The 14,752-nt window shown below is 54.4% G+C and overlaps 1 protein-coding gene across 3 annotated transcripts; it reads left to right on the forward strand.

Annotated features, from left to right (window-relative positions):
• Positions 1–86: 86 nt before the first annotated feature.
• DLL3 (delta like canonical Notch ligand 3) lies at positions 87–9,701 on the forward strand. 3 transcript variants are annotated; one of them, XR_004667866.2, is made up of 9 exons: positions 87–240; positions 389–670; positions 1,818–1,875; positions 4,030–4,272; positions 5,286–5,503; positions 6,443–6,665; positions 8,259–8,934; positions 9,050–9,134; positions 9,472–9,701. XR_004667866.2 is itself a non-coding variant. In XM_034945345.2 (9 exons), exons 1-9 carry the CDS (start codon positions 172–174, stop codon positions 9,475–9,477), a joined length of 1,764 nt encoding a protein of 587 aa, XP_034801236.1. In that variant the 5' UTR covers positions 88–171; the 3' UTR covers positions 9,478–9,701. The 3 variants fall into 3 exon arrangements, 2 of the variants coding, with proteins under 2 accessions (XP_034801235.1, XP_034801236.1); XM_034945345.2 differs by having other exon boundaries at positions 88–240; positions 8,259–8,838; XM_034945344.3 differs by lacking the exon at positions 9,472–9,701 and having other exon boundaries at positions 8,259–8,838; positions 9,050–9,460.
• The last annotated feature ends 5,051 nt before the right edge of the window (positions 9,702–14,752 follow it).

Consider the following 14,752-nt stretch of genomic DNA (forward strand, 5'->3'; position numbering starts at 1 on the left):
ATCTCGCTGTTGCTCCTGCACGCTCCCCTTCCCCTGTGACCGCCACCCCCCCCCCCCCCGCCCTTGGTCCCTTGGGGCCGGGTAGCTGCCTGAAGGGGCGGGGCCATTCTCTCAGATATAAGGCTTGGAAGCCAGCAGCTGCGACTCCCGAGAACCCCCCACCAGAAGGCCATGGTCTCCCCACGGATGTCCCGGCTTCTCTCCCAGACTGTGATCCTAGCGCTCATTTTCCTCCCCCAGGTCAGAGCCAGGTGGGAGGTGGCGTGGAAAGGGATGAATGCGGAGGGGAGGGGTGAGTGCGACCTGAAGGTCCTGGGGAAGGAGCGCGGGGCGGACGGGAAGCCTGGGTCCTCCCGGCCGCCTCACCCGGCGCCCGTCTCCGTCCCAGACACGGCCCGCTGGCGTCTTCGAGCTGCAGATCCACTCTTTCGGGCCGGGCCCAGGCCCTGGGGCCCCGCGGTCCCCCTGCAGCGCCCGGGTCCCCTGCCGCCTCTTCTTCAGAGTCTGCCTGAAGCCTGGGCTCTCGGAGGAGGCCGCCGAGTCCCCGTGCGCCCTGGGCGCGGCGCTGAGTGCGCGCGGACCGGTCTACACCGAGCAGCCCGGAGCGCCCGCGCCTGATCTCCCACTGCCCGACGGCCTCTTGCAGGTGCCCTTCCGGGACGCCTGGCCTGTAAGTGCTGCCCCCGGGGGACTCCCGGTGCTGGAGGCCTAACCCTGCCAGCAAAACCTCCACCTCCTCTCCCCTCCAGCTTCCAAGGACCCTAATCCTGCCTCCCAGGGGGGGTGGACGAAATTCCCAGACCAGTAACTCTACCATCTGGAACCCCACATTCCCAGACCTCTAAACTCTACACACTGGGGATTCTAAATGTTCTGATTCCCCAACCCTGGATGCTGGGACCCCAAATTCCCAGAATCTCAAACCCAAGCTCTGAAATCCTAAACTCAAGGAACCCTACCTCTGCTCCTTGGGGATCCGTAAAAACTGTGGTCCTCATCTTTATCCCCAAACCTCTCACACCTTGTCTTGGGGACCACTAATATCTTCTCTCTTTTTTTTTTTCTGTCCTCAGTTCTTTCAGTTGGGTCCTGTATTAATTACTCTTTCACCTTCAAAATCCTATCTCCCACCCCCACAACCCAAAGGCACAAAGATGAACAGACCTGTATTGCAATTCTTGACCCTTGTCCTTTTGGACAAGTGACTGCCTGGTTTCCAGCCTCAGTTTCCTAAGCTTAAAAATGGGATCATCCTGGTGCCCCACAAGGGTCCCTTTTGAGCGATTCAACCACATCTCTTGAATAAAGTGCTTACCACGTAGTAAGTGCTCAATAAAAGCAAGCCACGTCCAGTGGCTCACGCTGTAATTCCAGCACTTTGGGAGGCCTAGGCAGGAGGATCTCTTGAGCCCGGCAGTTTGAGACCAGTCTCAGTAACATAGTGAGACCTCGTTTCTAAAAAAAAAAAAAAAAAAAAAAACATAGCAGGGCATGGTGACATGCGCGTGTAGTCCCAGCTACTGGGGAGGCTGAGGTGGGAGGATTGCTTGAGCCTCGGAGGTTGTTGCAGTGAGGCAAGATCGCGCCAGTGCACTCCAGCCTGGTTGAGAAAGTGAGATCCTGTCTCCCCCCTTCAAAAAAAAGCCACAGATGTCATTCCTTCCCTGGGCTGGTCTGGTCCCTCTGGGAATTGTCCCTTGCTTGCTCAGTCCCCAGCAATGGCCATCACCCTCCATTCCTGAACTCTGGCCTTCATTGAGCACTTACCCTAACCACTGCCTTTCATCTTTCATCTCCCCCTTCCTTCACCCAACCAGGGCACCTTCTCTTTCATCATCGAAACCTGGAGAGAGGAGTTAGGAGACCAGATTGGAGGTGAGTGTCTTCAGTCTTGGGACTGGTGGGGAGCTGGGGCCCACGTGAGACACGGGGTTGGTGCTGTTATCTGTAGGTCTTATGATGTCATCACAGCTCCTGGGATGTGGTGCTGAGTGTTGACAGCTCCAGGGCTCTTGGCATCTCAGGCACAGAAATGTCCCCGGTACTGGATGTAGCAGTCTGTGGTTCTGGTACCAGACGAAGTAGGGGAAGCTCTCTTACTATCAAAGCCTCCAGAGCAGAGTGTAGCATTTCACAGCCCTACTTTATCATCTGATGTTGAGAGCTCAGGGTGCGATATGAGTTACTTCTGGTTCTTCTATGTGAAGTTTTTTTTTTTTTTTTTTTTCCAAGACAGAGTCTTGCTCTGTCGTCCAGGCTGGAGTGCAATGGCATGATCTCAGCTCACTGCAACCTCTGCCTTCTGGGTTCAAGCAGTTCTTCTGCCTCAGCCTCGCAAGTAGCTGGGATTACAGGCGCCCACCACCACGCCTGGCTACTTTTTTTTGTATTTTTAGTAGAGACAGGATTTCACCATGTTGTCCAGGCTGGTCTTGAACTCCTGACCTCGTGATTCGCCCACCTTGGCCTCCCAGAGTGTTGAGATTACAGGCGTGAGCCACCACGCTCGGCCCCTATGTGAAGCTCTGTCACCTTGTCCATGTGGTGGTCCCAGGGAGCCCTGTGGGATGTTGGAGCTTCACCAAGGAGAATATTGAGCAGAGGTTCCTGGGAGGGATACAGGGCATTCTTATCCTCAACTTGGGAGACTCTGTTGCTATGTAAGGCCCACAGCGGGGGTTTTGTCACCATTTTTTTTTCTTGTTTTTATTTTATTTTTTATGGAGATGGGATCTCGCTATGTTGCCCAGGCTGGTCTCAAACTCCTAGGCTCAAGCAGTCCACTGGCTTTGGCTTCCCAAAATGTTGGGATTATAGGAGTGAGCCACTTCTTCACCGTTCTGATGTAGAAAGCTGTGTCACAATCTTGGGGGGTGACACCTTTGCCTTCAAGAAAGTGTCACTCTCCCAGTATCCCAAGGTCTCAGGTAATGTGGTAACTTATGGTCTAGTAACTGGGGTCTCTGCGACTATTTTGATATAGGAAGATCCAGAGGCACAATTTAGGGGTGTTATGACCTCACTTCAGACATGTTATTGTTCTTTGGCCATATGGAGGTACCAAATGTCACAGGGTGTTAGAGGTCTCATCATTACTTCAATTTACAAAGATCTGGGTCAAGGCCCGGCGTGGTGGCTCACGCCTGTAATCCCAGCACTTTGGGAGGCCGAGGCGGGTGGATCACGAGGTCAGGAGATTGAGACCATCCTGGCTAACATGGTGAAACCCCGTCTCTACTAAAAATACAAAAAAATTAGCCGGGCGTGGTGGCGGGCGCCTGTAGTCCCAGCTACTCGGGAGGCTGAGGCAGGAGAATGGTGTGAACCCGGGAGGGAGAGCTGGCAGTGAGCCGAGATCACACCATTGCACTCCAGCCTGGGCGACAGAGTGAGACTCCGTCGCAAAAAACAAACAAAAAAAACAAAGATCTGGGTCAAAATACAGGAGTATTACGGTTTCTATGAGATAACTGTTTATTTTTTATTTTTATTTTTTTGAGAGGGAGTCTTGCTCTGTCACCCAGGCTGGAGTGCGATGGCCGATCTCGGCTCACTGCAACCTCCACTTCTGGGTGCAAGTGATTCTCCTGCCTCAGCCTCCCGAGTAGCTGGGATTACAGGTGCGTGCCACCACGCCTGGCTAATTTTTTTTAAGAATTTTTTATTTTTAGTAGAGACGGTTTCACCATGTTGATCAGGCTGGTCTTGACCTTAGGTGGTCCACCCGTCTCGGCCTCCCAAAGTGCTGGGATTTCAGGCTTGAGCCACCATGCCTGGCCGAGAGAACTGTTACCTAGAGTACTAGAAAGGACCACGACATTGCAGGTCCCAGGGTGCATTGGGGAGTTCGCAGCCTTGCTAAAGTAGAGGGTGACTGCCATTCTACTCGCGAGGTCCAAGGACCCCAGGGCTCCATGAGGGTGTTTTGGCCTCGCTGGGAGGGGCGGGGAGAATGCGGCCGGGGAGCTCCGTATGCATCCATGTTCGGCCGGGCCCACCCCAGCACCCCTCCTTTGCCTGTCCTCGCAGGGCCCGCCTGGAGCCTGCTGGCGCGCGTGGCTGGCCGGCGGCGCTTGGCAGCCGGGGGCACGTGGGCCCGGGACATTCAGCGCGCAGGCGCCTGGGAGCTGCGCTTCTCGTACCGCGCGCGCTGCGAGCCGCCTGCCGTCGGGACCGCGTGCACGCGCCTCTGCCGTCCGCGCAGCGCCCCCTCGCGGTGCGGTCCGGGACTGCGCCCCTGCGCACCGCTCGAGGACGAATGTGAGGCGCCGCGTGAGTCCTGCGTTCGACCCCACCTCGTCCCAGCCGGGGACCCCGGCCCCTCCTGAGCGTCACTCGCGGCCCCCAGTCCCCTCTCACAACCCACTCACCCTCTTCAGGGTACTCTAGAGTCCCCCACCATGTACCCCAGGCACCCCTCTTCAGGGAGCTGGGGAACGCGCTGACTGCTGCGGATGTATCCCAAACCCCGCCCACCATCCAGCTGCCACCTTCGGAGAAACTGAGGACCCTGGACCTCTCTCCAGCCCTGCCTTGCTACTCGAGCCCCCTTCCCTCTCCCAGCCCTCTTGTTGCCCCAAATCGGAAGCCCACGTCCATTTTCTATGCTGGCACCCTCCAGTTCCTTCCCTAACCCACATTCACACCCTGTCCTGATGCTGGGACTCCAAAGCTCTTCTAATTCTGCGGCCTTCCCGACTCCCACTCGGAAGCTTTGGAATCTCCTCCCAGTCCACTCTGGCCAAGGGGCCCTCCATCCTCCCTCCCTAGGGTTGCAGGCCAGAACCCATGGCTTCTTAAAGCTTGGAATTCTTCAGACTTCTCCCCAAATTTCAGAGCCCCACCAAGGCCCCTAGGACTCCCAGGCTAATCCAGATCTTCTCAGAGCCACCCTAATTCAATACACTCCCATCTTCCCTGAAAGGCCAGGGGTCCCCCCACCAATCCCAAATCCCCTCACTGTCTCCTATCCTCACGATCTCACCTGGGTGCCCCCGTCCCATCCTCTTTCCAAGAGCACAGACTCCAGCCCGATGGCCTGGGTTCACATCGTCACTCCTCCACTTCCTAGGTGGGCTGGTCACCTCGTCTCTGTGGGCCTCAGTTTCCCTATCTGTAAACTGGGGGGGGTGTCACAGTACCATCTAGTCCCAATGATTATCTGTCACAAAGATGAAGCAAGGTGGCTCAGGGAACGTGCTCAGAAACCTCCCTGCTTTCCATCTTGTCCCTGGCCCTCCCCGACGTTGGTGTTCCCTTTCTCTCTGCCTCTCTGTCCCCCATAGCGGTGTGCCGAGCAGGCTGCAGCCCTGAGCATGGCTTCTGTGAACAGCCCGGTGAATGCCGATGCCTAGAGGGCTGGACTGGACCCCTCTGCACGGTCCCTGTCTCCACCAGCAGCTGCCTCAGCCCCAGGGGCCCGTCCTCTGCTACCACCGGATGCCTTGTCCCTGGGCCTGGGCCCTGTGATGGGAACCCGTGTGCCAATGGAGGCAGCTGTAGTGTCAGTGTCACCCTTCCCACCTTGTCCTGCTTAGTACTTTACCCTGGGAGCCACAGCCCTCTCCCTGGGGCTCCATGAGACACCAGCCTGGGGAGGAGATCTGGGAATAACTATCAGGGAGGTCTTCCTGGAGGCATCCAGCCTGCATCTGGGGCCTTGAAGTAGGATTAGGTGATGGGGATGGGACTGGGGAGAGCAGGCTCAGTGGGTGTCCCCGAAAGATGCGGGAGTGGAAATGATGAGGAGCCGTGTGGGGCCACAGCTGCCCCTACTGCAGGACTGAGAACGATTTAGGGCCCAAGGTAGTGGGTGGTGGGGCCAAATAGGTTGGAGATTTGGGATCTGCGGGCACAGGGGGTGGAGACATCAGAGAAGGCTTCCTGGAGGTGGCCCGGGGCTGGGGCTTCTGGGACGTGATTAGAGAGGGTGGCCAGGTGAGTGGCCTGCAGGGAGCAAGGGTGCAGAGGTGGCAGTGAGTGAGCCTGGCATGGAGTGCTGGGATAGAGTAGGGTCCAGTGTGGGCCACCTGGATACTGCCACACTCAGGGTTCAAATACTTAGGGAGAGGCCCTGGGAAGGAGAGATCCAGAGAAGGCTTCCTGGAGGAGGTGGGCTGAGATCTAGGACCTCCCAGTAGGACTCGTCAGTGTAGACAGAAGCGAGCAGGGCAGACCAGGCAGGCAGCATTTGGTAGGCAAAGGTGTAGTGGTGGGAATGGGGTCACTCTGGGTCCCCAGAGCCTCCTCCCTCTGGGGTCACATGGGCAGACAGAAAAAGGTGGAGTGGATCAAGGGGATGTCTGGAGGACCTCCCAGGGTGGCCCCTGCATAGTGGGACTTGGGACTGGACAAGGAGCAGCCCCCAGGGTTAGGACTGAGGAGGGGGATGGGATTTTTCTCCAAGGAAACACCCTTCTCAAGTACTCTTGTCCCTGCCCAGGAGACACCCGGGTCCTTTGAATGCGCCTGCCCGCGTGGGTTCTACGGGCTGCGGTGTGAGGTGAGCGGGGTGACATGTGCGGATGGACCCTGCTTCAACGGCGGCTTGTGTGTCGGGGGTGCAGACCCTGATTCTGCCTACATCTGCCACTGCCCACCCGGTTTCCAAGGCTCCAACTGTGAGAAGAGGGTGGACCGGTGCAGCCTGCAGCCATGCCGCAATGGTGAGGCCTGGAGGCCTGAGCGGCGAGGGATGGGGGTGGGGGTCCTGCATGGCTCAGACAGTCCAGGGTTGGAATCCTGGCTTAGATTCTTCTAACCCTAGGGCCTGGGGACCTGACCTTCCACCCCCAAGCCTGTAAAATGGGCAAGGAGACATTCCCTATCTCATAACTATTAATATTTACTGAGAATTTACTGTGTGCCAGGCCCTATTCTAGGCACTGAGGATACAGCAGGGAATGAAACAGACAAAGTCCCTGCCCCTGCCTGATAGAGCTGAGGTGCCTGGTGTGCTGAGGAGAAGCAGGGAAGCCAGTGTGGTTATACTGAGATGAGGTCAGGGAGGTGACTGAGGCACATCTTGTGGGACCCCCTGGGTCATAAGAAGGGGAACGTTCACTTTTCCCCTGAGTGAGATGGAGCCACAGGAAGGTTCTGAGGAGAAAAGAGACCTGATATCGGTGCTTAAAGATTAAATGCAGCCCGGCACGGCGACTCACGCCTGTAATTCCAGCACTTTGGGAGGCCGAGGCGGGCCGATCACCTGAGCTCGGGAGTTGGAGACCAGCCCGGGCCACATGGTGAAACCCCGTCTCTACTAAAAATACAAAAAATTAGCCGGGCGTGATGGCAGGTGCTTGTAATCCCAGCTACTCGGGAGGCTAAGGCGGAAGAATCACTTGAACCCGGGAGGCGGAGGTTGCAGTGAGCCGAGATCGTGCCACTGCCCTCCCGCCTGGGCGACAGAGTGAGACTCTGTCCCAAAAAAAAAAAAAAAAAAAAAAAAAAAAAAAAAAAAAAAAGATTAAATAAGATCATGAATGTAGGCTGAAGCAGAGAATTGCTTGAACTCGGGAGGCGGAGGTTGCAGTGAGCCGAGATCGCGCCACTGCACTCCAGCCTGGACGACAGAGCGAGACTCCGTTTCGAAAAAAAAAAAAAGATCATAAGTGTAAAGGGCTGGCTGTGTATCTTCTTGCGAGTGAATACAATAATTCTCTCCCAAACACTGAGTGTTCATTCTGGGGTGTGTGGTACTAGGGACTCAGCACCGACCAGGACATCTCTGGGCCGCACCCTCCTGGGGGTACCAGCCCAGAGGGGAAGACAGACACCCTCAGACAGAGCCCAGGGTGGGTGGTCAGGGCTGTGATCTAGGAGCACAGGGCAGTGATCAGGGCTGGGATGGAGGAAGGAGCATCGGAGTAGAAACCTGAGGGGTGGGCTAGGGAAGAGAAAAGGTGGGAAAAAATGTGAGAAAAGGAGGAAGGGAAGAGAGGAGGGGTATTCTAGGCAGAGGAAGGCCAGAGGGTTCAAACACGTAGTTCTGGGAGCGGTCTACTATTGAAGTATGATCGAAGCCGAGGGAAAAAGAGACAAGGGCACCGAGAGCCAAAGAGGTGGAGCTGAATTAATTATTCCAAAACTTCATTAGGAAGAAAAGAAGCGAGCTGGCTTTCCTGGCACACTCCAAGACGCTGGCCCTTAAGTTAGAAAAAGGGGACCCCGTGCAGCGATGATAGAGCTGGGAAACAGCGCGCGCAGGTGGGTCCCCGGCTCCCGGACTGCGCCCTCTGATGCTCCCTTCCCCACAGGCGGACTCTGCCTGGACCTGGGCCACGCCCTGCGCTGCCGCTGCCGCGCCGGCTTCGCCGGTCCTCGTTGCGAGCACGACCTGGACGACTGCGCGGGCCGCGCCTGCGCTAACGGCGGCACGTGTGTGGAGGGCGGCGGCGCGCACCGCTGCTCCTGCGCGCTGGGCTTCGGCGGCCGCGACTGCCGCGAGCGCGCGGACCCGTGCGCCGCGCGCCCCTGTGCTCACGGCGGCCGCTGCTACGCCCACTTCTCCGGCCTCGTCTGCGCTTGCGCTCCCGGCTACATGGGAGCGCGGTGTGAGTTCCCAGTGCACCCCGACGGCGCAAGCGCCTTGCCCGCAGCCCCGCCGGGCCTGAGGCCCGGGGACCCGCAGCGCTACCTTTTGCCGCCGGCTCTGGGACTGCTGGTGGCCGCGGGCGTGGCCGGCGCTGCGCTCTTGCTGGTCCACGTGCGCCGCCGTGGGCACGCCCAGGATGCTGGGGCTCGCTTGCTGGCTGGGACCCCGGAGCCGTCAGTCCACGCACTCCCGGATGCACTCAACAACCTAAGGACGCAGGAGGGTGCCGGGGATGGCCCGAGGTGAGGGGCTGCACCACAGACGAACGCCTTGCGCTGCTGGCTGCTTGTACCCATCTCCGTGGTGCAGTTGGCCCGATTCCTTGATGCATTTCCCTGGTCGGTCTCTCTTACCCCGGTAGCTGGCTTTGGGTTCCCCTTTGTGATGGGTAGGGGAAAACAAGATCTGAGAATTTAAAGGGTCTGAGTTTTTCTTCTTTCTCTCCTCCCACAGCTCGTCCGTAGATTGGAATCGCCCTGAAGATGTAGACCCTCGAGGGATTTACGTCATATCTGCTCCTTCCATCTACGCTCGGGAGGTAGCGACGCCCCTTTTCCCCCCGCTACACACTGGGCGCGCTGGGCAGAGGCAGCACCTGCTTTTTCCCTACCCTTCCTCGATTCTGTCCGTGAAATGAATTGGGTAGAGTCTCTGGAAGGTTTTAAGCCCATTTTCAGTTCTAACTTACTTTCATTCTATTTTGCATCCCTCTTGTCGTTTTGAGCCACCTGCCATCTTCTCTTTGAAAAAGCTATGGGCTTGAGGAGGTCACGATGCCGACTCCGCCAGAGCTTTTCCACTGATTGTACTCAGCGGGGAGGCAGGGGAGGCAGAGGAGCAGCCTCTCTAATGCTTCCTACTCATTTTGTTTCTAGGCCTGACGCGTCTCCTCCATCCGCACCTGGAGTCAGAGCGTGGATTTTTGTATTTGCTCGGTGGTGCCCAGTCTCTGCCCCCAGAGGCTTTGGAGTTCAATCTTGAAGGGGTGTCTGGGAGAACTTTACTGTTGCAAGTTGTAAATAATGGTTATTTATATCCTATTTTTTCTCACCCCATCTCTCTAGAAGCACCTATAAAGGCTATTATTGTGATCAGTTTTGACTAACGAGGCTGAATGCTTTGTATTTGATGTTGGGGCTGAGGGGAAGAGATTTGTCTCCTGAGGAGAGTAGTAGACAGGACTCTTTATGTTGTAGCGGTCGGAAACGACTCAAACTGCTTTAAATATAAAAGAATTTATGGCTGGGTGCAGTGGCTCACGGCTGTAATCCCACTGAACCACTGAGTGAGATCAGTGGCTGAAGCAGGAGGATTGCTTGAGGCTGGGAGTTGGAGAGCAGCTGGGCAACACAGCGAGACCCCTATACGAAAAATTAAAACAAAATTAGCCAGGCCTGGTGGCGCACCTGTAGTTCTACATACTTGTGAGGCTGAGGCCGGGAGGATCGCCTCAGCTCAGGACTTTGAGGCTGCAGTGAGCTATGATCACACCACTGCACTAAAGCCTGGGCAATACAGCAAGATCCTGTCTCTTTAAAAAAAAAAATGTATTAGTGGCCGGGCGTGGTGGCTCACCCCTATAATCCCAGCACTTTGGGAGGCTGAGGTGGGTGGATCACCTGAGGTCGGGAGTTGGAGACTAGCCTGGCCAGCATGGCAAAACCTCATCTCTACTAAAAAATACAAAAATTAGCTGGGTGCAGCGGCAGGCACCTGTAATCTCAGCTACTCAGGAGGCTGAGAACTGCTTGAACTCGGGAAGTGGAGGTTGCAGTGAGCTGAGATTGTGCCATTGCATTCTAGCCTTGGAGACAGAACAAGACTCTGTCTCAAAAAAAAACAAAAACAAAAAACGCATTAGCTCATAAAATGGAAAAATCCTAGGGGTAGATGTGGTTTCCAGCAGCAATGGACTGGGGCTTTTGGTCTTTCTCCAGTTGCCTCTTCTTACCCCTTGATTGATTTCACTGTGGGCAATCTCTCATTGGCCCTGGCTCGTTGGTAGGCCCTCCTAAACCAGTCTCCAGGCAGTATGGCTTCTTCTGATTTGGCCAGGCTTGCTCATTGCCTGTTGTGTGGTAGGGAGTGACGTCAGCCTGCCCAGATCACATGGAATATATAGGTGATGGGGTGTCCCTGCTCCCCTCAGATCAGTTTGTTCCCAGAAATGAGTACTGTGTCAGGCAGGCAAACTGACAGACCATCTTACAAGAAATAAGGAAACTCCTTAGTCTGAAAGCAGGTAACCTCAGACAGTAATTCAAATTTACACCAAAAACCAAAGAGCAGGCTGGGTGCGGTGGCTCATGCCTGTAATCCCAGCACTTTGGGAAGCTGAGGCGGGTGGACCACCTGAAGTCAGGAGTTTGAGACCAGTCTGGCCACATGGTGAAACCCTGTCTCTACTAAAAATACAAAAATTAGCCAGGCATGGTGGTGGGTACCTGTAATCCCGGCTACTTGGGAGGCTGAGGCAGGAGAATCAATTGAACCTGGGAGGCGGAGGTTGCAGTGAGCCGAGATCACTCCATTGCACTCCAGCCTGGGTGACAGAGTGAGACTCTGTCGCAAAAAAAAAAAAAAAAAAAAGCACCTGTGACAGTAATTATGTAATTATAAGGATTACAGTGGGCTGGGAGCGGTGGCTCACGCCTGTAATCCCAGCACTTTGGGAGGCCTAGGTGGGTGTATCACCTGAGGTCAGGAGTTCGAGACCAGCCTGGCCAACATGGTGAAACCCTGTCTCTACTTAAAATACAAAACATTAGCCGGGCATGGTGGTACGCACCTGTAATCTCAGCTACTCGGGAGGCTGAGGCAGGAGAATCGCTTGAACCTGGGAGGTGGAGGTTGCAGTGAGCCGAGATCGCACCATTGTATTACAGCCTGGGGGACAAGAGCGAGACTTCATCTCAAAAAAAAAAAAAGATTATGGTAGCCCTCTGTTATCCTTGAAGCATACGTTCCAAGACCCACAGTGGATGCCTGAAGCTGCTGATAGTACCGAATGCAATCTGAACACATTTCTGTTTATGTCTTCTACCTACAAACTGAATGCCTTTCCCATCTTGACTGAGCATTTATCACACCGTGTGGCCTTGGAAACTTTGGCAGTTTGAGGTATGACAGTGAAACTAGCATGAATTTCCTTCTCTTTCTTCACAATTTGATGGCTAGAATATTCACCTTTTTTTTTTTTTTTTTTTTTTTGAGACAGAGTTTCACTCTTGTTGCCCAGGTTGGAGTGCAGTGATGCAATCTCGGCTCACTGCAACCTCCGCCTCCTGGGTTCAAGCAATTCTCCTGTCTCAGCCTCCCAAGTAGCTGGGATTACAGGCATGCGCCACCACACGCGGCTAATTTTGTATTTTTAGTAGAGATGGGGTTTCTCCATGTTGGTCAGCCTGGTCTTGAACTCCTGACCTCAGGTGATCCGCCTGCCTTGGTCTCCCAAAGTGCTGGGATTACAGGCGTGAGCCACCGAGCCTGGCCTAGAAGATTCATCTTAAGGCCAGGCATGGTGGCTCGCACCTGTAATTCCAGAATTTTGGGAAGTTGAGGCAGGAGACTCGCTTGAGCCCAGGAGTTCGAGACCAGCATGGGCAACATGGCAAAACCCTGTCTCTACAAAAAAAATTGAAAAAATCAGCCAAGTGTGGTGTCATTCACCCGTAGTCCCAGCTACTTGGGAGGCTGAGCTGGGAGGATTGCTTGAGCCTAGGTGGTTGAGGCTGCAGTGAGCTGTGGTGGTGCCACTGCACTCCACCCTGGGTGGTAGAGTGAGACTCTGTCTCAAAAAAATAAAATAAAAAGGGCTGGTCACAATGGCTCATGCCTGTAATCCCAGCACTTTTGGAGGCCAAGGTGTGTGGATCACCTGAGGTCAGGAGTTTGAGACCAGCCTGACCAATATGGTGAAACCCTGTCTACTAAAAATACAAAAACTAGCTGGGCATGGTGGCAGGCACCTGTAGTCCCAGTTACTTGGGAGGCTGAGACAGGAGAATCGCTTGAACCCAGGAGGTGGAGGTTGCAGTGAGCCGAGATCATGCCACTGCACTCCAGCCTGGGTGACAGAGCAAGACTCCATCTCAGAAAAAAAAAAAGGAAATACCTGAGGCTTCTGAGGCTTTGTAATTTATAAAGAAAAGAGGTTTATTTTGGCTCATGGCTCTGTAGGCTATACAGGAAGCACAGTGCTGGCATCTGCTTCTGCTGAGGCCTCAGGAAGCTTCCAATCATGATACAAGGTGAAGGGGGAGCAAGCACATCACATGGCAAGGGAGGGAGTGAGAGGGGGGTGCCAGGCTCTTTTATTTATTTATTTATTTGATACAGAGCCTCCCTCTGTTGCTCAGGCTGGAGTGCAGTGGCACAATCTCGGCTCACTGCAACCTCCACCTCCCAGATTCAAGCAATTCCCCTGTTTCGGCCCCCCAAGTAGCTGGGACTACAGGTGTGTGCCACCATACCAGCTAATTTTTTTTGGCGTTTTTAGTAGAGACGGGGTTTCACCACTTTGGCCAGGCTGGTCTCGAACTCCTGACCTCAAGCAATCTGCCTGCCTTGGCTTTCCGAAGTTCTGGGATTACAGAAGTGAGCTACCACGCCCAGTCTCAGGCTCTTTTTTTTTTGAGACAGAGTCTTGCTCTGTCACCCAAGCTGTAGTGCAGTGGCGCGATGATCTCGGCTCACTGCAAGCTCCGCCTCCCGGATTCATCCATTCTCCGTCTCAGGCTCTTTTAAACAACCAGCTCTCGAGGGAACAAGGGAACTCACAGAGCGAGAACTCACTCATTACTGCGGGGAGGGCACCAAGACCTTCTTGAGGGTTTCGCTTCGAAACACCTCCCACCAGGCCCACCTCCAACATTGGCGGCGGTCATTTCAACATGAGATTTGGAGGGGAAAAATATCCACACCAAATCAATACCCATATAAGAAGCCAGAGGCTGGGCACGGTGGCTCATGCCTGTAATCTCAACACTTTGGGAGGCTGAGGCGGGTGGATCACTTGAGGCCAGGAATTTGAGACCAACCTGACCGACATGGTGAAACCAACCCCGTCTCTACAAAAACATACAAAAATTAGCCAGACATAGTGGCGCTCACCTGTAATCCCAGTTACTTGGGTGGTAGAGGCACAAAAATCGCTTGACCCCAGGAGGCAGAGGTTGAAGTTAGCCGAGATCGTGCCAATGCACTCCAGCATGGGTGACAGAGCAAGACTCTGTCTCAAAAAAAAAAAAAAAAAAAAGGGCCAGGCGCGGTGGCTCACAGTGGCGGACCACCTGAGGTCAGGAGTTCAAGACCAGCTTGGCCAATGTGGTGAAACCCCATCTCTACAAAAATACAAAAATTAGCTGGGCATGATGGCAGTGCCTGTAATCCCAGCTACTCAGGAGGCTGAGGTGGGATAATTGCTTGAACCTGAGAGGCGGGGGTTGCGGTGAGCTGAGATTGTGCCATTGCACTCCAGCCTGGGTGACAGAGCAAGACTCCGTCTCAAAAAAAAAAAAAAAAAAAAAAAAAAAGCCAGAGAGCTAGCTGGCTCTCTTCCTGCCATGTGAGGCTGCAAGAAGTTGGTTGTCTGCAACTTGCAAGAGGTCCCTCCCTAGAACCCAACCTTCTGGCACCGTGATCACAGACTTCCAATCTCCAGACCTATGAGAAATAAATGTTTAAGCCAGTTTATAGTATTTTTTTAAATAGCAGCCTGAGCCAACTAAGAGAGTTGGGTTTTGCTGCAATAACAAATTTCCCTCAAATCTTACCGACTTACACAATCACAGGTTTCTTTTTTGTTCATGGCACACATCCAGGCCACCAGGCTTTTCGTTTTGTTCAAGAGACATAGTCTTGCTCTTGTTCTGTCACCCAGTCTAGAGTGCAGTGGTGTGATCATAGCTCATGGCAGCCTCAGTCTTCTGGGCTCAAGTGATCCTCCTGCTTCAGCCTCCTGAGTAGCTGGAACTGTGGGTGCATAGCAGCATACCTAGCTAAGTTTCAAGTTTTTTGTAGAGAGGGGTTCCTGGTATGTTGTCCAGTCTGGTCTTCAACCCCTGGGCTCAAGCAGTCCTCGTGGTTTGGTCTCCAGAAGTGCTGCGATTACAGGCAGGGTTTTACCATGTTGGCCAGGCTGATTGTGAACTCCTG

This window comes from Pan paniscus, chromosome 20, assembly GCF_029289425.2.
Source record: "Pan paniscus chromosome 20, NHGRI_mPanPan1-v2.0_pri, whole genome shotgun sequence".
NCBI lineage: Eukaryota > Metazoa > Chordata > Mammalia > Primates > Hominidae > Pan > Pan paniscus.

What these genes read in the sequence shown, in the direction of transcription:
- DLL3 (XM_034945344.3), top strand. Translation starts at nt 172, where the DNA reads ATGGTCTCCCCACGGATGTCCCGGCTTCTCTCCCAGACTGTGATCCTA. An exon ending in GGACGAATGTGAGGCGCCGC is followed by an intron (nt 4,273 to 5,285) that starts GTGAGTCCTGCG and finishes TGTCCCCCATAG; the next exon opens with CGGTGTGCCGAGCAGGCTGC. An exon ending in CCAATGGAGGCAGCTGTAGT is followed by an intron (nt 5,504 to 6,442) that starts GTCAGTGTCACC and finishes GTCCCTGCCCAG; the next exon opens with GAGACACCCGGGTCCTTTGA.